Source organism: Amaranthus tricolor, chromosome 2 (assembly GCF_026212465.1).
Source record: "Amaranthus tricolor cultivar Red isolate AtriRed21 chromosome 2, ASM2621246v1, whole genome shotgun sequence".
Taxonomy (NCBI): Eukaryota; Viridiplantae; Streptophyta; class Magnoliopsida; order Caryophyllales; family Amaranthaceae; genus Amaranthus; species Amaranthus tricolor.
In genome coordinates, this window is record NC_080048.1 from 28,632,252 (window position 1) to 28,650,669 (window position 18,418).

The 18,418-nt window shown below is 30.1% G+C and overlaps 3 protein-coding genes across 4 annotated transcripts; 2 read left to right on the forward strand and 1 right to left on the reverse strand.

Moving 5' to 3' along the window:
* Positions 1-645: 645 nt before the first annotated feature.
* On the forward strand, positions 646-11,188 carry LOC130803355 (uncharacterized). The gene is made up of 5 exons (XM_057667551.1): positions 646-1,092; positions 9,314-9,610; positions 9,684-9,908; positions 10,190-10,318; positions 10,676-11,188. The coding sequence occupies exons 1-5, from the start codon at positions 859-861 to the stop codon at positions 10,883-10,885; spliced, it is 1,095 nt and encodes a 364-aa protein (XP_057523534.1). The 5' UTR covers positions 646-858; the 3' UTR covers positions 10,886-11,188.
* Positions 11,189-12,178: 990 nt separating this feature from the next.
* Positions 12,179-14,447, reverse strand: LOC130803371 (uncharacterized). 2 transcript variants are annotated; one of them, XM_057667554.1, is made up of 3 exons: positions 14,213-14,447; positions 13,848-13,941; positions 12,179-13,015 (listed from the first exon to the last, which is right to left on the reverse strand). In XM_057667554.1, exons 1-3 carry the CDS (start codon positions 14,356-14,358, stop codon positions 12,260-12,262), a joined length of 996 nt encoding a protein of 331 aa, XP_057523537.1. In that variant the 5' UTR covers positions 14,359-14,447; the 3' UTR covers positions 12,179-12,259. The 2 variants fall into 2 exon arrangements, with proteins under 2 accessions (XP_057523537.1, XP_057523535.1); XM_057667552.1 differs by having other exon boundaries at positions 13,848-13,956.
* A 1,115-nt stretch (positions 14,448-15,562) lies between these two features.
* LOC130805674 (uncharacterized) lies at positions 15,563-16,506 on the forward strand. The gene is made up of 2 exons (XM_057670454.1): positions 15,563-15,904; positions 15,967-16,506. The coding sequence occupies exons 1-2, from the start codon at positions 15,563-15,565 to the stop codon at positions 16,504-16,506; spliced, it is 882 nt and encodes a 293-aa protein (XP_057526437.1).
* Positions 16,507-18,418: the final 1,912 nt, after the last annotated feature.

The window sequence follows — 18,418 nt, forward strand, 5'->3', positions numbered from 1 at the left end:
ATGTATATAATATTTCTTATGTTTATTATATACCTAATGTTTTATTTATTTACATTTGTATACATTTGTTATATCTATATATTTATATATTTAAATTTGTATTCATTAGTTATATATGTATATAAGTATATATGTATACATTAGTATATATGTATATTATAAGTATATATGTATATAAGTATATATTATATTGATTTGTAATTTTAAATATTAAAAAGTTGTTCGCTATTATTAACAGCGAACAAAGAAAGTTGTTCAAAAATAGTTAAAATTTTTGTTCGCTGTTAGTAACAGCGAACAAAGACCTTGATTTTTTTTTGACCAAGCTTCTCTATTCGCTGTTACTAATAGCGAACAATCTGAATCTTTACTTTGACAAAAAATACTTATCTTGAAAAATAGTTTAAAACTTTAGCTATTATATGAATTTTTTTATATTTTTTTTCTTATTCATTTCAAATTTTCAATAAATTAAAAATGATCATTTGTCAACCCAAAAATCTAAAAATAGAATTGACACCATGGATGTGGAAAATACAATAATTATTTCAGTCCACTCAAAGCGAAACACGTGTCACCTCCTGAAATACTTTCGTGTCAAAACACACTTTCTTCTCCAATTCATTATATAGTACAAGAAGCAGAAGTATAATTATAAAGCGGTGTAGGAGCACGAGTAATAGCTGAAAACAGAGCATCATTCACAAGTTACATATTCAAAAGTTGAGTTTCATTTAATTAGTACTAGCAAATTGTGCTAAAAAAAATAAAAAAATTATGGGTTTTTCTGGGTTTTTTGTGGGTGCGTGCATTTGTTATTTAAATAAATAAAAAAGAAAAAGAAAAAGTAAAGATCCAATGGAAGGGAAGAAAAGAGGAATAGAGGTGATGGACGGTTCAGATATAATGGAGTTGGTTGAAAATAAAGAGGAGTTTAGTAAATATGTAGATAAGAAGTTCAAAGAACTTGACATTGATAATGATGGTAAGTTATCAGTGAAGGAACTTGAACCTGCTGTTGCTAATATTGGTGCTGCTCTTGGACTTCCTGCTCAAGGCTCTTCTCCTGATTCTGATCACATTTATACTGAGGTTTGTTCTTTTTTTTTTTTTTTTTTTTTTTCCATTTTCTCTTTCTTTTAATTGTCTCTTCAATGCTCACCTTAATATGATATTTTGATGGTCTAAGCTCCAATTTTATATGAATTTTTATTAAATTTATATTTTTATTGTTTTTGGTGGCTCTTGTCTTGATATTGATATTGATATAATAAATAAAAGTATTGATAAATTTGAACTTATACAGTAAAAAGTTAATTGTACACAAAATTAATGAGATTTTATATTATAAAATAAATTGCTTATAAAAATAAATTTTCAAACTTATATGTTAATCCACCTTTCTCCCATATATTTTTATTTGAAATGATATGAATTATAATTCCAACAAAATTAAGACCTTTCACATAGTTAAAATAAAGTTTGACTATCATAAATAATTATACTCCATTTTGTTCTTATTATTATTATTCAATTTTAATTAAATACTCACTCTGTTTACTAATATTATTCTTATTTGGAATAGTCCACTTTAAGGAAAGAAAAATTTAATTAATTTTTTAACACATATTTAGAAGATAAAATATATTAATGTAAAATGCCGTTAGATTCGTCTTAATGTATACCTTTTTATTATGTAATTTTTATAACTTTTTATTATGTGTATATAGTGATATTAAGATTTAAAATTTTCTTTAAAAACTGTAAAAAAAATAAGTGGGAAAAATAAAAAGAAATGGGAGAGTACATTATTTTCATATGTTAATTACGTAAAATATTATTTTTTAAATCTAATTTGTAAGTTTTTTGTTCAGTCTATATATCTATAAAATAGAATTCCTAATTATTATGTTATTAGGTTCAAGGTGCACCTATACTTGTCCGATCCCACATACACAGCCCTATTATAATACTATTATCATAATCATATAATCGAAAATACTAATAACTTTAATGACAAACAACAAATAATATATAATAAGAAGTTTTAACAAATGACTGACGTTTATTAGTTAGTAACTTACTTATACACTTTTTGGTTATGTTTTCCTTATTTATCTAATAGGTATATTTAAAAGTATTATTAATTGCATGATAATTTTATAGGACTTTGATTGATTATTACATTAAAAAATATTTTCAAAAATATTTTTCTATATTGAGGAATATTTTTTTTATGAAATACTTCCTTCAATTTAATTTAGCTATTTCATTTTATTTTGCTATATTTATCAATATACTTATTCAAACCTTATATAACTTAACATAATTAATATCATAAAAGGTTACTTAACTTACTATTATGGAGAAAATAAAATTTCAGTAATTGACTATATGCTTAAACTTTTAGATTAAAATAAAATATAAATTAAAAGTGATGGATAATTAGTGGTAAAATAAAAGAGGCAACTAAATTAAATTGTAGGGAGTATATAATTTATAGTTTATTAGACTTATAAATTAAGTTGAGAGAAATTGTAAAGAAATAATCAAAACATTATCTATTTTTGGATGCATTTTGATTTTGTACTATAGTTGACCTAAGGTAACACTGTGCTAATTGAATTATTTTAAAAAAAATTGTATAATTTTATTTCTTAAAGAATGAATTTATTAATTAAAAATAATATTAATTAATAGTCGATAATAAAAGAGAACTCATTAGCTATTTTAGTATTCACATTTCGTGAGAGTATAATATTAAAATAAAAAAAATGTTTATTTTTCAATTGTTATTATTATATTATTATTATTATAACAAAGTGGATACACAGTTATGATGTTATTATATACAGTATATCAATCATGAAATTTAATTGAAAATATTATGTATGATAATAAAACTAATAGTTTGTAATTTTACATTATTAGCATTTAATATGATACATTATTTGTTGGTATTTGTTTTCATATGCAATGCAATATTGATGACTTGGATTGTTACGTACTTTTTGGCGTGTAATAATGTGTATTATGATAATTTTGGTATTGGAGGAGTAATAGAAGAAATGATGTAAATTGTTACATTAATGAATAAGGAGTGTCCACTTAATTGAAACTCACAATCTTCCTCAAAGTGTACAATCTCTTTGCCATTATTATTATTATATAGCTACTAGCTTGATTAATGAGGAAGTTGGGGGTGCCCATATCCGTTACAGACCTCTTAAATTTTTGAGTTTTTCGTTTTATGATTATACTTCTAAGAAATATTAATGAATTTTGACCACTTGAATGATTATAATCTGATTTTTTTAATCTATCATCACCTTAAGTTCTGACTTTTTCACTGTTTATAAATGTAATGTATTTAGTAATGTGGCTTGAAAAGAATCTAAAAGATGTATTCTATTCTTATGTGTGATTTACTACTTTTACTTGGAAGCTCAAAAAACCAAACTACGTGATTGGTTTAATTTGTTTGTGCTTGCGTACAAAGATTCATTATTGAGTGTCTTTTTATAGCATTGGTTTCCTTTGTGTGCATTAGTACATCAACGAAGCAAATGCTATAAAGGTAGGCCATTAATAATGAATAATAGTAGCATCTTTCCACTTACTTAGAGATTCACTAATGCACGACAATGCATTTAGGATACTGCTATTCTTTTGTGTTATATGTTGTATTTGATATTAATATGATTCTAACAATGATAGGGGCATATCCTAGACATTCTGAAGTCTTCGTGTTCAAATATATGAATATGTTTTATGATTCTATGTGTTTAGATAATAAAAAATCTTTGAGTTTTGATCTTTGGTCACATATATGAAACCAACTCATCTAGGATATATTATGGAGTATGAAACCAATTCATCTAGCTACGATATATTTATATGTAATATATTTGATTTTATTTTGGATTTAATTGATATCAACTTACCTCAATGACAACAACCTAGATCCGCCGTTGGATTGAGTTTACACTTTTAAGACCCCGCTTGGATTGAGTTTAAATATTTAAGGGTTGAATAAAAATCAAAGTAGGAAAACAAAATTAGTTAGATAATAAATTAAAGGAACTTGATTGTTAGAGAGGTAGAGAAATCGGTTAGAAAGTAATGAAAAATAGATTATATAGTAATTAATTTCCCTGTTTTGAGGTATAAAATTACCCTAGGGGAGGGTGGGGGAAAACATTTATCCAAATTAGGGATATTATCCTTATTTTTATTCATATTTTTTTAGTTTACTCTCATTCTATCTCTTTCACAATTATTTCAATTACCTCATTTGTACCTATACTTATCTTTAATTTATTAGTTTGACTTTTATTACTCATTTAAATATTTATACTGAATTCAAACGAGCCCTAAACATTATCGATGTAATAGAGTTGAAATTTTTTAGACCCAATGAATGTGATGGGATAATATTCTTTTGTCGTAATAAATTATATGGATGAAATTAAATGAGATTCAAATATATAAATGATATCAAAAATTAGTGAGCTATTATTTAAAAATAAAAATGACATAAATTAGAAAAATATTCTAAAATAAAAAATAGTGTTAAATAAAAAACACAAACGGGATTACAAATTACAATGCAACAGGTTATCTAAAAAAAAAAAAAATAAAAAAATAAAATAAAACTATGATAGCAGATAAAGAGTTTAAGTAATTAAGGAAGAAAAAATAATGTAAGGCTTCTACGATAAGGAAGATAGCTAAGTTGTGATTGATGAGTTTGGTGGAGCAAGTTGATAAAAGGAAAGCACGAGCAGAAATGGATAAACTTGGTAATTTACTTAATTAATTGTTTTAATTATGATTGATAGTTGCTTAATAAGTTTTTTTTATTAATTAATGGGATTAAACATGGACATGCTACCGTCCATAATATTCTCTTCTTTTCGTTTTTTTCTCTTGGGAGCCACTTTCTTATTACATTTTGTTATATCATTTATTCAATGTTTTCCTATTTCAGTTATAAATTGACCTTCTATGTTTTGACACTTCTTATATTCATTTTGATTGATAAATTAGTCTTCACTTTTTTTTTAGTAAGGGTAATGTAAGAAAGTTAGAAAGGAAGGATTCGGTAAGAATCAAATTCAAAAGTTTTTTTGGAATTTATGACTTATTATTCTTAAATTGAGATAATGATCGATTTTTAATTAATTTTAAATTTAATGATTTAAATTAGTTTCTATCTTCTTCTCAAAGCATGGATATATGATGATAGATTCTAGAGTCATATTTTGGATAGGACGAGAGGGACAATTGCCTAAGGGAGAATACATTGATATGTACACTGTTATGATTTTGCATCTATAAATACTTATAATTTTTTTTAAAAAAATCAAATCTTGTTTACAATAGAGAGTAAGTATCGTTTTTCAGCAAAATGTTCTAAATTTGATTCTTGGCGGATAGCCATCTTTTTTCCCTTAACCTACCCTGTAATAATAAATTATTTTTACAAAATTTATTACATTTAAATATTATATCTTTAGGTGTATGAAAAAATAATTTACAATAATCCTACTTTACCTCTAGACTTTAAAGACCTTATATTTTAAACGGTTTGTATTTTTTATTCGAGGGGTCAACTAAAGAATTTCTGCATAAAAGGGTTGATGAAATTTATTCTTTTTGTAGACGGTGGAAATTCAACCTCTATCATAAGGGTGTAAGAGAAAACCTTTAACCACTAAGCTAATTAAGAAATGGCAAGTGGTTCATATTAAATTTTGTTAATTATTTATACTAAAATTTGTAAGTTGAACTTTTCTTCTAGACAAACTAGAAAAAACTAGGCTTTTCTTTGGTTATCCTGATCTAACTAGAAATTATTTAGTGTTAATATTAATTTTAAAGAAGTGTCTTGTGAACTTGCAGCTGTTGGGGAATCTAATCTTTGTTTAGGAAAAAACTAATAGCAGTTAAATATATAGTCCAACTTAGTGGCTGACAATCCTACCAAATGATCCTTTATTATATCTTTGACGCCTGCCCAAAAAGCAGGCAGTAAACTTTTTTTTATAATCAACTTCTTTTCATCATACACACCTCACCTTTTTGTCACCAACTTTCCCCAAACATTTGGAATTATGGTAATGAGCAATGAGTAGAAGTGTTTATTCGGGTGATCGGGTCGGTTTCGGACGGGTGTCATTTGATTCGATTGTATTTCGGATCGGTTATATTTCGAATGCGTGTTGCGACAGGTCACACTCGGGTCGGATCGGTTAGTCATGGTTCGGTTGAAGATCGTTAATTCGAGCTATTAGATTAGCATCAATTCGGTGTCGGTTGAAGTTCGTGTCCAGTTTCAATCGGTCTCGGATTGTCTATCGGTTAATAATTGGTTCGGTTTAACCGGGTACAAATCGGGTTCGGCTATTTTTCAAGTAGAATTCGGCTACGAATTGCGAATTACTAGTTACTATTGATCAAGTCTGTATCAGACTAAGTTGTTAGTCGTTTTTAACTGATGATAAGGTTCCTTTACTTAAAGAAAAATAGTGAAAATGCAAATCAATTAGTGATCATTATTACATTGTTACTTTTACTTACCAGAAATTAAAATTATAAAGTTCTATCAATTTTCATCTAATTTGATTAAAAGTAGTTAAATAAACATTGACCATTGATTATTAACTCTAAATATATGAAACCGTGTATTTATAAAATTTATTTTATTAAAATATTTATCACTTTATTAAAATAACTAATAAGATGATTGAATATGAGTCGAACATACTTCTATGTAAAAAATTGGTTCAGGTTTACAGTAGTTCGATCTAAACTTCGTTCAGGTTAAGTCGGTTTTAGCCGGATCGAGTTCGCTCTCGAGCATGATTCGGATCGGTCATTATTAGATTCGAGTAATCTCGGTTAACGGTTATGTGTCGGTTAGAAAAATCGGTTATAGCTAGGGTTCAGTTTTCCTACTTTCGATTGTCAACTAGTTTGGGTATAGCTTCAGGTCGGGTAATGTTAGTTCGATAAACCAAAAAAAAGGAACACATTTTCAGGTCGGTTTACTTCCGGTTTCGGATCGGATTTTCGGGTCAGATCACTTTTGAACAGCTCTACTAATGAGGGATAAAATAAGGAGGGCTTAGAATTTATTACCACTCTACCACTCAATTTGCATCTTGTCATTTTGGTTCATTTCACTTAATTTGTATTATTTTTATTTTTAGATAATAACTGATTACGTTTTTTTTAATATCATCCGTACATTTTAACTCTTTATATTAATTTAATTCACACAATTCGTGCTCTCTCTTTATGTATTACCATTATTTAGTTTTTTCTTTAAAATACCAATAAACTCTTTGCATCAAACCAAACAGAATAGAGGAAGTAATTCAGAAGTTCCAAGTAATTATTCCCTAGATTTTGATTTTTTTTGGCCTGTATCAAGTGGAATCTCATGCTTTTAACCGATATTTTAATGTTATGGTAACCATAGCATTTCCGTTACCACATCACATCAATGTTCCATTAGAGCGATCACGTCTATGTTATGGAGTGTTGTTTATTTATGATTATCCAATTAAAGTTGCAAAGTTGTAACTTGTCTGTATTTTTTGTGCCAATTCCATCCATAAAATCAATCTTGTTCATATGATTTATAGTTCATATTCATTTATTCACTTATTTTTTTTTTTGATTTATTCCTCGGCCAACAAATAATCAAAATTAAAACTTATACCAAAACAACAATTTAGCAATGGAGAGAAAGTAATACTAGTACATAACTCACATACGATCCGTGTTAATTAAAATATAAGCTTTATAGGCTTTTTTTCCGATTATTTTTATTATCATATTATTAATTGATTTTAGGATGAAACCTTATCAAATTTATGTGATTAATATATAAATTTCATTGAGTTAATATACAGTCAACTCTCCTCTTATATAAAATTTATTGTGTAAAAGCTTAATAACAAAGTTATCAGTTTGTACTTAAAATATGGGTGGTCCCATACTTTTTAACTTTGTAGCTTTGGCTACATACTTTTTGCTATGGCCGAAAGTGTGTTTGGAACCTACAAGAGTTGCAAGACTTATATTCCGGTTCATACTACGATTTTCGAATTTGATATGAGAGTTTTTGATGGGCGGTGTAATAATGTAAGTTTACTTACAATCACAATATTTTTGAGGATCTAAATTGACTCCATAGTTTATGATCGGAGATCATTAATTATGGACAATGACAACATGATATGATTGAAATTTTTGTCAATAAAAGTACACTTAAAGATGTGGTGTGTACCAATCGAATGGTTTGGTCGGTTTAGAAATGTTTCCATCTGCCAATATAAATTTATTTAACATTTAAAACTCCAAATTTGATTAGTTGAGAATTTTTTTTTTTTTTTTTTTTTTTTGTAATTTAAGAAATGGGCCTTAACAACTCAAACAAATAAGGAGTAAAAAATAATGCAATTATAATTTCAAAGGAGGTTCACTGGTAATACTAATTGGTAATTATACTCTAAATTTAATTATAAAATGATATATATATATATATATATATATATATATATATATAAATCTCTTTCTTCGATGTGGGATAATTTACATGTAAATTTAATACATTTAATTCCTTGAACTTTAGTTAAGTAGAAGTTACTTAGTGATATTGTTTATATAGAATAGACGAGAATCTAGAGTTCCAAAGCAAAGGCAGGAAGAGATAGAAAAAGTATTATTTGTTTCATTTCAGAGAAAATGTCTCAGTTCCATTTCAGAGCAAATGTCTCAGTTTCATTTTAGAGCAAATGTCTCAGTTCAATTTTAGGCAATTTCACAACAACTGTCCCATTTTTTTCTATTTAGAAATTTATTTGTTGTTCTTGATTGTTTATGCCCCACAAAATTTCCTTTAATTATTATCCTACAACATACATTTTCTTAAAATTTGTAAAACTGATTAAGTATTTAGGTTCAAAAAGTACCATCTAAGGTACTAATGCACCTTTAAATGGTGAAAATGATTTCGAGCTACAAAGATCGACTTACAAGTTAAAAGATGAAACATTAGAGAAAAAAAGTTGTTCCTGTGCGGCTTCATCTGTTTATGTTATAGTATATAACATATTTTGTGCTTTAACTATCAATTTAAGCTTTTCGTTGAGTCGGTCCTTTGATAATCTAATAGTTTAATCGGTAGCAAATTAGCAATGAGAATATGATTGTTGTATTTTAGATTTGGGACTCTAAATTTATAGCAATGTACAATTAAGAATATTGAACTGACTTGCTATAGATTGGTTCCTATTTATAGGTTTTGAATGAATTTACTCATGGTAAAGAGGAGAAAGTAAGCAAGACCGAGTTCAAACAAGTTCTTTCAGATATCCTTGTAGGCATGGCAACTGGACTAAAGCGAGACCCCATTGTGATCCTTCGAATTGATGGTGAAGAGCTCGAAGAATACATAAATAGTCCGAGTTTTGAGATAGATATGGTGGCTTCTTTCTCTGAGATCACAATACAAGATGGATTCTCTCACGACCTCATTCTCAAGGCTTTGCAAAAACTCGGTGTTGATCAAGGCTTGCCTCCTACTTCCGACTCTTGGGTAAGTGCTTTAAGACGAGCCCTTTTTATCATTCGTTTGATGATATATCATCTTATGCATTTATGGGGTGTAGGTTATGAGCAATATTATGGAACCGGCTTTGGAATCGTGTAGTCGAGATTGTACTAATCATGGACATCCGATTTCTCAAGAGACGTTCTTGGAGGAACTTAAGAAAGTACTTGAGAAAATAGTTGTGCGTCTCAAAGAACAACCTGTGATTGTTGCACATACTGAGAACACGTACGATGGTAGTGCTATCAAGACTCTTTTAGCTAACAAGTTTGAAACAGACAAGGTATATATTGATCGTTTTATCAATCACACGAAACTACATAGTTTTTGAAATATAATTCGTTTATAAAATTGTTCTTGCAATCTATTGATGAATAATTGAATATTTATTACATAAATTTACGAATATTGTCACGCGATTCACTAATCTCCCGGTGTATCGCGAATTATGGTCGGTTTGAGGCTATTTTTGGATCATTTTGAGTGAATCACGAATTTAAAAAGCGAATTAACCAGCATATTATGTTAAATTGCTTACGAAATTAGGTTTGGTATTAAAATTAGGTATTGAATGCTACGTTGGAAACACTACCAAGAGATAAGCATGGAAGACTGGCAAAGGAGTGCCTTCGATTGGCATTAGATTCATTGGCTTCTTCTGCTGGTTTGCCTCCTTATGGAGCTGTGGATGAGGTATCTTTTTCATTTTCTTTATCCCCAAAATGTAATTTTTCCAACTGAAAATCATTATTTTTGACTATTAGCGAGTTTGATCAAATTATCAGCAGTTTCAAAGTCATTTATCAAAAATAATATTTTTGATATTTGACCATCTAACAAACTAAAAGTAAAAAGTTAACCAAATAGTAGCCGGAAAAGTCATTTATCAAATATAAGTGCACAAAAATGACAAGTTATTTTCTAAATTTAAGGCTAAAATTTAAAGTTTTCTGAAGGTGTATGTTTGTTTAGTTCACAATTCAACATTTTTGACAAAATATTTACCTAATAATCGATGCTGATATGTATGATAATATTTGGTACGAGTAGATGGACAAAGTTATCGATGAAGTGCTGAAGATGGTGGATGCCGATGATGGAAAGCTTGTAAGAGAAGATGAGTTCAAGAAGCTATTGTTGGAGATCTTAGGGAGTATCATGTTGCAATTAGAAGGGAACCCCGTATCGATCTCTACTAACTCGGTTGTGCACGAGCCCTTGACCGATCCTTCTTCCTTTTTGCAAACTTCAACTTCGTGATCTATCTACCCCATCGCTGATAGTCTGATATTGCATTTCGCAATAAATTCTAGCATAAATCCTAATAGTACAATGCTAGTTCTTGAGTGTTGGTAACATATTTTGTACGTGTTCTTGTTCTTTGTATTTTATGAGTCTATTGTATTTCATCATGTATTACTTGTATCGAAAACTGTTTCCTTGTTGCTTCGAGTTGTGCTTGAGCGATACGAATCAATGTATTGGTTATGTTTCGTCAATGCATATTTTAATGACTTATGGCATTTCAAAATGGTATAGTAATCCTATGTTTATTCGTTTGTCCTCGTACTTGAATTAAATCTATCTTTATTTTTCATTAATAGTTACATTTCACTAAAAAATGACTTTTACATAAAAGGGTAAAGTAAAAGCTATTAATATACTTCTGAACGATAAAAAATATATCTTTTAACGTAGATTTTTTAGGTGATCAAAAGTGGAACGAGAAAAATTCATGGAGAAAAGAATCCTTTAATATGAAAAGGAAACTTTTTTTAAAAAAATTTGAAACATAATTTTACAATGACAATAACGTATATTTATATGTTTATATATTCAAACTTCTTTGTTTTATTTTTATTGATGATCTTAATGACAAAAGAATGTAATTTCATCAAATGATGGTGACTAGAGCTGTTCAACAAGCGAACGAGTCACATTTTAAAGGTTATTAGCGGGTCGGGTCATAGACGGGCCTTGGTGTAAGGTCGGGCCGCGCCGGGTCGGATAATTATAAGAGTTTATTGCGAAAAAAATTTACCACTTTTTTTATATTTTTAAATGTTATTTATTATATACATAAGTAGATTGATCCAACGAGCCATAAAGTATAATAACAAAAACTATTTTATGAACTTTTAAAAATTGGGTCAAAATTGATCGGATTTAAACGGGTTTTGACCCACCCCAACCCGTTTAACATTTGACATGACTCGCTTTAACCCGCTGGTTTAATTTTTGACCCAACCCGCGGGACCAGGCCGTTGAACATCACTTAATGGTGATAATGGTGATGATGCCATGCAATTATAAAATTCGAACATATGATGTTTATTTTAATGTTCACATTTAAGTTTCTCTTATATTATTGATATACTATAATTATGTTCAATATTGTAAATATTATTAAAGAAATTTAACTTGATAACGATAATTTAAACTTGCATATTATATTATATCAATAATATTACATATTTATATATTTAAATCTCCATATTATACGAATTTCTATACTAATATATATATATATATATATATATATATATATATATATATATATATATATATATATATAATAATAATAATAATAATAATAATATATTGTGTATTGAAATCGCAAATGCTAAGGCTTAATTAGTCTTTACTCATCCTTGCTTTGAAATGCTCTATAGGAAGAACCATACTATAAAGATAAAACAGAATGCAAGCTATAATAGGCCCAACCCAAAATACCCAATGATCATTCCAAAGATGACCACCTCTCACAATTGCAGGCCCAATACACCTTGCTGGATTAATTATTGCTCCAGTGTATCCTTTCTTTGTTGTTACTGTGGTTGACAAATACATAGTAAGCCCAACAACAACACCAGTTATTGTGCACATCAAGAGTTGACCCAAGGCCCTTGCTCGCTTCTGATCAAAGGCCATCCACACCGAGAATAGAAAAATAAATGTGTAAATAATCTCAGCCCAAAGCCCTTGGGCTGTTTCGATCCCGAATGTGGTGTGCCCATTTGGGCCTGGTGTGACGATTGCAAGTGTGCATCCCCCTAATAAGTACGTGGAGTTGGTAATGGAACCGGTTACCATTGCTTGAAGGGCCCAAGCACCTAGAATGGATCCGATGCATTGGGCTATTAAGTAGATCATGGCGCGAGATAATGAGATGAGGCCCATTAAAGTAGCGGATATGGTAATTGTTGGGTTTATGTGGCCACCTGAAACAGGGTGGGTTGCTAGGCGAAGAAGTGCGACAATGATAGCTACAAAACAAGCTAGCAAAATGTTTGGTGTCTCATTGTGGATCTTGGAGGATATGAAAATGTTGTCGAACATAAATACCAAGATTGCTGTGCTCAAGAGTTCGGCTACTGATGCTCTCCATACCTAAAAATGGGTACAATTATCAACATAACTAAAGATACTTAGAAGTAGACATGACTCAAAGTTTACCCGATCTTGTATAACTAATCGGACTTTGATTCGACTTTAAAAATGGATTTGCATTAATGTAAAAACCAATATGGCACAAAATCTCAATTTTGACTTTACTCTCAAAATATCTGACTCGAAACTGATCTAATTGGTTAGAATGAACACCTCTATATACAAGTATAGACTAGAACAGTATGGATATTCAACATGTTTTGGGTTGTGACTCAGTTATTGATCAAAAGGTAAGTGAATGAAGATGTGGCTCAAACATTGATTTGGGCTAACTTTCGAATGGAGAAATTTGACATTACTTACTGAACTAGGGCAAAGAATTATAGAAAAAATAAACCTAAGTTTATTCTAATAAAGTCTTAAATTTGCCACTTTTTAGAAAATATTATGATTACTGAACTAGGGCAAAGAATTATAGAAAAAATAAACCTAAGTTTATTCTAATAAAGCCTTAAATTTGCCACTTTTTAGAAAATATTATGAATTTGATTCTCACGGACTCTTCTCTCAACTTATTGTATAATAAATAAATATTTCAGATTTCTAAGGGAATATTTATATAATCAATATGATAAACCAAACTGAATTGAACTTATGGAACTTGAATTAAACTTAGCTTAGTAAAAACAAAACTTAAATAAATTTATCTAAACGAAACTTAAATCGAAATTGGACCAAACTCAACTCAACTATTGAGTGGAAACATTAATGTCAAATCAGAAATGAACTTATCCAAACTAAATTTAATAAAATTGAACCAAAAATTGAATACCTGTGTTGAGAAGATTTCTTCATAGCCTATCCAATGAAGAAATTTAGGAGACATTCTCATTCTTGATCTTTCATCATCTTCCCCATTCTTGTACCTACAAAAACAACACCTACACACAATTTAATAAAAGAGTAGAGATACATAAGACACTACTAAGCGAGAGAAATTTAAATATAACAACGTCATAGATTTATGGGTATGAGTTGCCGCCGTCCTTTCCTCTCCAAATTCTGTCCATAGTTTTTCTATGAGCAGAATACACTGGGTAAGATGACGATGATGAACGTCGTAGACTTAATTTATGCGATCTAAATAAGTTATACAACATAAGTAAAAATTAACAAATGTATAAGTGATTGATTTACCAAGAATTTGAAGTGTTTTGTTGTGTAGGAGTGACTGAAACTGGAAGGATTCTAGTTGAATTAGTTGCATCTAATTCATACTTATAATTATCATTTTCATTATCTTTGTTTGTAATATCACTAATTGTAACAATACTTTCAACCATATTTGGAACTGCTAAGATCAATTACCAAAAGAGAAATAAAAGATATATTTGCAACTCTTTTGTGTATTTACACCTTTATATATATTGATGGTCTTGTATGCCCCACTTTTTATAGCTAAGCTTGTAATAGGAAAGAGAAGTAATATAGTTAATTTTTTTTTATTTATAATTTCAGTTAAACCCTCTTTTTATTCGTTTTGTATTAATTTTGTTTATGATCGTGTGGCTACCAGACGAGTAATATAGTTAATTTTTTTTTAATTGATCACTTTGAAATTATAAGTAATTATTTTAAAATTATAAGTGATCACTTTAAAGTTAAAAAGTTAATCATTTTAGAACTTTACGTGATTACATTAAGTTATAAGAAATCACTTTAAGACATTAAATATATAATGAGTCAAATCGATAGAGATAGTCTCATGATGAGATTGTCTTATTTGAGAATTAATAATTTTATTTTAGCATTAATTTATAAAATTTGTGTCTATGCTTACTTATAGTAGAATATAAATAATTAATTAAGACTTATTTTGTATGTTTTGTATTAGTATTAACATAATAGAATGTAGTAGTAAGATTTTAAGCGGCTAGAATGCAAGTGACTCTAAAGCATATAGTCTTAGTTTTTGGTTAACAATGTCAGAATAATTCAAATTTTCACATATTTCATAATAATTCCAACTTTTAATTAATTATGAATTATCTTAATTATAAGGGTGCTTGCTAAGAATGCACCAAGGTAATCTCTCACCTATACAACTATTCATTTTGCGAGAAACGTAAATATAAAATTAAATTATTAAAAAGTTGAAAAATTTTAAAAAATCAAAAATAGAAATCAAGTAAGTTTGTTTTTTAATTTTAACTTTTGGTTTTTAATATTTTTGATTTTTAAAAATGTTTTTATGTAGCAATTAACCTATAAAATAGTAGAATAAGAATATTTTGAATATTTTTTAAATATTCATATCATTAGTAATTATCTTGTAAATATATTTATTTCCTTAAACTCTTGATTGTAATTTGTATTTATTCACAATTCATGAAATGAAATGGTAAGGAATCATTTTCAATATGGTATCATTGTCTAGGTTTTGATTTTCCTCCTTCCTCCTCCCTTCCGCCTCCCTCTCTGCCGCCACAAATCAGTGGTTATCGCCCCTCTTTTCCTTTTCTTCTTGCTTTCATTCTTCCCTTTTTCATGGCTACTTCCACTAAAATTCATCCCGCAACATTGGCTACCAACATTAAAACTTATGTGCCCATTCAACTTGATGAAGAGGGTATTAAGTTTAATACTTGGGTCACTCTCTTTAAACTTCATTGTCGAACTAACCTTGTGGATGATCATCTTATTCCTGATGACTCCTCTAAACCATCGGTTCCTCGGGATGCCGAATGGCAACATCTTGATGATATTGTTCGCACATGGCTTTATGGTACTATTAGTTCGGCTCTTCTTTCAACTATAGTGTGTCCCAAGGATTGTGCTCTTGATACTTGGAACCGAATTGAAAATAATTTCAAAACAATAAAACTTCCCGTATTCTTCATTTTGAATCTAAATTCAATGAACTTTCTCTCTCTAGCTTTCCTAATGTTAAGGCTTATTGTAATGAACTTCAAAATCTTCCAACTACCCTTAACAATCTTGCTACTTCTATTTCTTATAGTCGATTGGCCCTTCAACTTATTCATGGTCTCACATCCAAGTATCGTACTTTTCGATCTTTGGTGCAACATTTAACACCCACTCATTCTTTTGATTCTCTCCGGTCTATGTTGGAGTTAAAAGAGCACACAAATAAGAAAGATAACACTCTTCCTCAAGATTCGGCCCTCGTTGTTAATAATCGCACACAAAATTTTGATTTTTTGGAAAATTCGAAGCATAGGCCTAATTCTAGTACTCGTGGGGGCCGCCATCAAACTCGTCGTGGTGGCCTAAACCACCGCAGCCCCCACCCCAGCCAGCACTACAGCCAGCAACAGGGGTTTGGACCTTCGCCCAATCCATCATACTCTAGGTCTAGGCCCAACCGTCACTCCTTTCATGGTCCTCCTCATTCCTTTTGGAATCACGCATTGTGGGCTTCTTGGCATTCTCCTAATTGGGCTCCAGCTCCATGCCTATATCCTACTTAACCTTGGGCCACTCCACAGTAGCCCAACAATACATCAGCACTTGGAATTCTTGGACCATGTCCCAATCATGGTTTATGTGCTGGTTCTTCTTCTTCCATGGGTTATTTTCCTACCGATATTGATTAAGCTATGCATACTCTCTCTTTATCTTCTCCCGATGAGCAATATTATATGGATATCGTTGCGATCTCATACGACACACTCTCAAGGTACATTCTTGAATTATTTTCCTTTAAAGCATCGTTTTGACAATGCAATTATTGTTGGTAATGGTCATATAATTTCAGTTCACGGTCACGGACATGTTTCTCTCCCTTCCCCCAATGAACCTTTAACTCTAAAAAATATCCTCCATGCCCCCAAACTAATGATAATATGGTCTTTGTTGAATTTGATCATTTCAGATTTTATGTGAAGGATTTGGACACAGGCAACATCATTTTGAGGTCTAATAGCACTAGTGATCTTTATTCGTTCAATTCGACACATGGAGCTACACCTTCCTTTTCTCAGTCATCTTCTTTCTCAGCTTGTCATCTAGCATTTGGCATTCTCGCTTGGGTCACCCGGGAAAAGCAATCTTAGATTCTTTGTATTCCTCTAGTTTAATCAAATGTAATAATAATCCGTATTTTATTTGTCAATCTTATCTTTTGGGAAAACATGTTAGACTTCCTTTTACAAATTCTATGTCTATGAGTTCTCGTCCTTTTGAAATAATACATAGTGATTTATGGACTTCTCCTATTTCGAGCCCATCTGGGTACAAATATTATGTTCTTTTTCTTGATCACTATACTAATAATTTTTTGTGGACATTTCCTTTGATTTGTAAATCTCAAGTTTATGAAATTTTTGTTAATTTTCATGCTTATGTTCATACTCAATTCGGACTTCACATCCAATCTTTTCAATGCGATTATGGGGGTGAATTTGATAGTAAACTTTTTCATCAATTTTGTGTTTCTCGGGTATCACTCTTCATTTTTCTTGTCCTCAAACTTCTTCTCAAAATGGCAAGTCCGAAAAAAAGATTTGTTCCAATAATATTGTTCTCTTCCCCCTTATTTTTGGCCTCACGCCTTAAATACCGCTACATATCTTCTTAATATTCTCCCATCCAAATTGCTAGGTTATATTCTCCCACTCACATTCTTTATAACAAATCTCCTTCTTATGCTCATCTTTAGGTTTTTTAGTGCTTATGTTTTCCTCTTATTTCATCTACCAAAATTGATGCAATTATGGATAGCCCACAATCCAAGGCAAAGGAAGAAAAGCATAATTGTATCATTGCACTTGCTCAGCCTATTGAACTTATAGAACTTGTTGACTTTTGTTTGGAGGATAAGAAAAGTCATCTTCAAAAAGAGCTTCACATGAACATAAAAACATGTCAAGGACAAGAAGGAACAAGAGGATGTCTCCCAACAACCATCAAACAAAACAGGAACAGAAGCCTGTTCCCAAGACAGCAAGCAGCAGAACAAGCAGGGCATCGAGCTGTCTGCCAGCCTACCTCGCGACCCATAGAGAGCCTAGCCTGGAGCATGTATGGGCGTGGAAATTCCAAGGAAGGTATCTTCATACATGAGACAAAAATAATAAGGCACGGGTTAGTTATGTTTGTTAGACACCCCAAACTAGCCGTTAGATCTCTATATAAAGGAGCAACCTCATTGTATCATAATTAAGTTTTTGGTTAATGAAAATTTTCTTCAAGTAAATTGCTTTGCAATTTCCTTCCCTTGTTGAGTTCTTTGTGAGTGAAGCAAAGAGGGCAATTGGTTTTTCCACGAAGGTTAAGAGAGTGAATCTTAATCCTAGTGTGAGGAAGAGGCCAGTGGCTGAGTGAAGGTCACTTGTTTCTATCCACGACACAGAGCCATTCCAAAGGAATTGTTCTTGTCAT

What these genes read in the sequence shown, in the direction of transcription:
- LOC130803371 (XM_057667552.1), bottom strand. Translation starts at nt 14,358, where the DNA reads ATGGTTGAAAGTATTGTTACAATTAGTGATATTACAAACAAAGATAAT. An exon ending in CAAAACACTTCAAATTCTTG is followed by an intron (nt 13,957 to 14,212) that starts GTAAATCAATCA and finishes AATTGTGTGTAG; the next exon opens with GTGTTGTTTTTGTAGGTACA. An exon ending in AAGAAATCTTCTCAACACAG is followed by an intron (nt 13,016 to 13,847) that starts GTATTCAATTTT and finishes ACCCATTTTTAG; the next exon opens with GTATGGAGAGCATCAGTAGC.
- LOC130803355 (XM_057667551.1), top strand. Translation starts at nt 859, where the DNA reads ATGGAAGGGAAGAAAAGAGGAATAGAGGTGATGGACGGTTCAGATATA. An exon ending in CTGATCACATTTATACTGAG is followed by an intron (nt 1,093 to 9,313) that starts GTTTGTTCTTTT and finishes TCCTATTTATAG; the next exon opens with GTTTTGAATGAATTTACTCA. An exon ending in CTCCTACTTCCGACTCTTGG is followed by an intron (nt 9,611 to 9,683) that starts GTAAGTGCTTTA and finishes TATGGGGTGTAG; the next exon opens with GTTATGAGCAATATTATGGA.
- LOC130805674 (XM_057670454.1), top strand. Translation starts at nt 15,563, where the DNA reads ATGGCTACTTCCACTAAAATTCATCCCGCAACATTGGCTACCAACATT. An exon ending in TCAAAACAATAAAACTTCCC is followed by an intron (nt 15,905 to 15,966) that starts GTATTCTTCATT and finishes CCTAATGTTAAG; the next exon opens with GCTTATTGTAATGAACTTCA.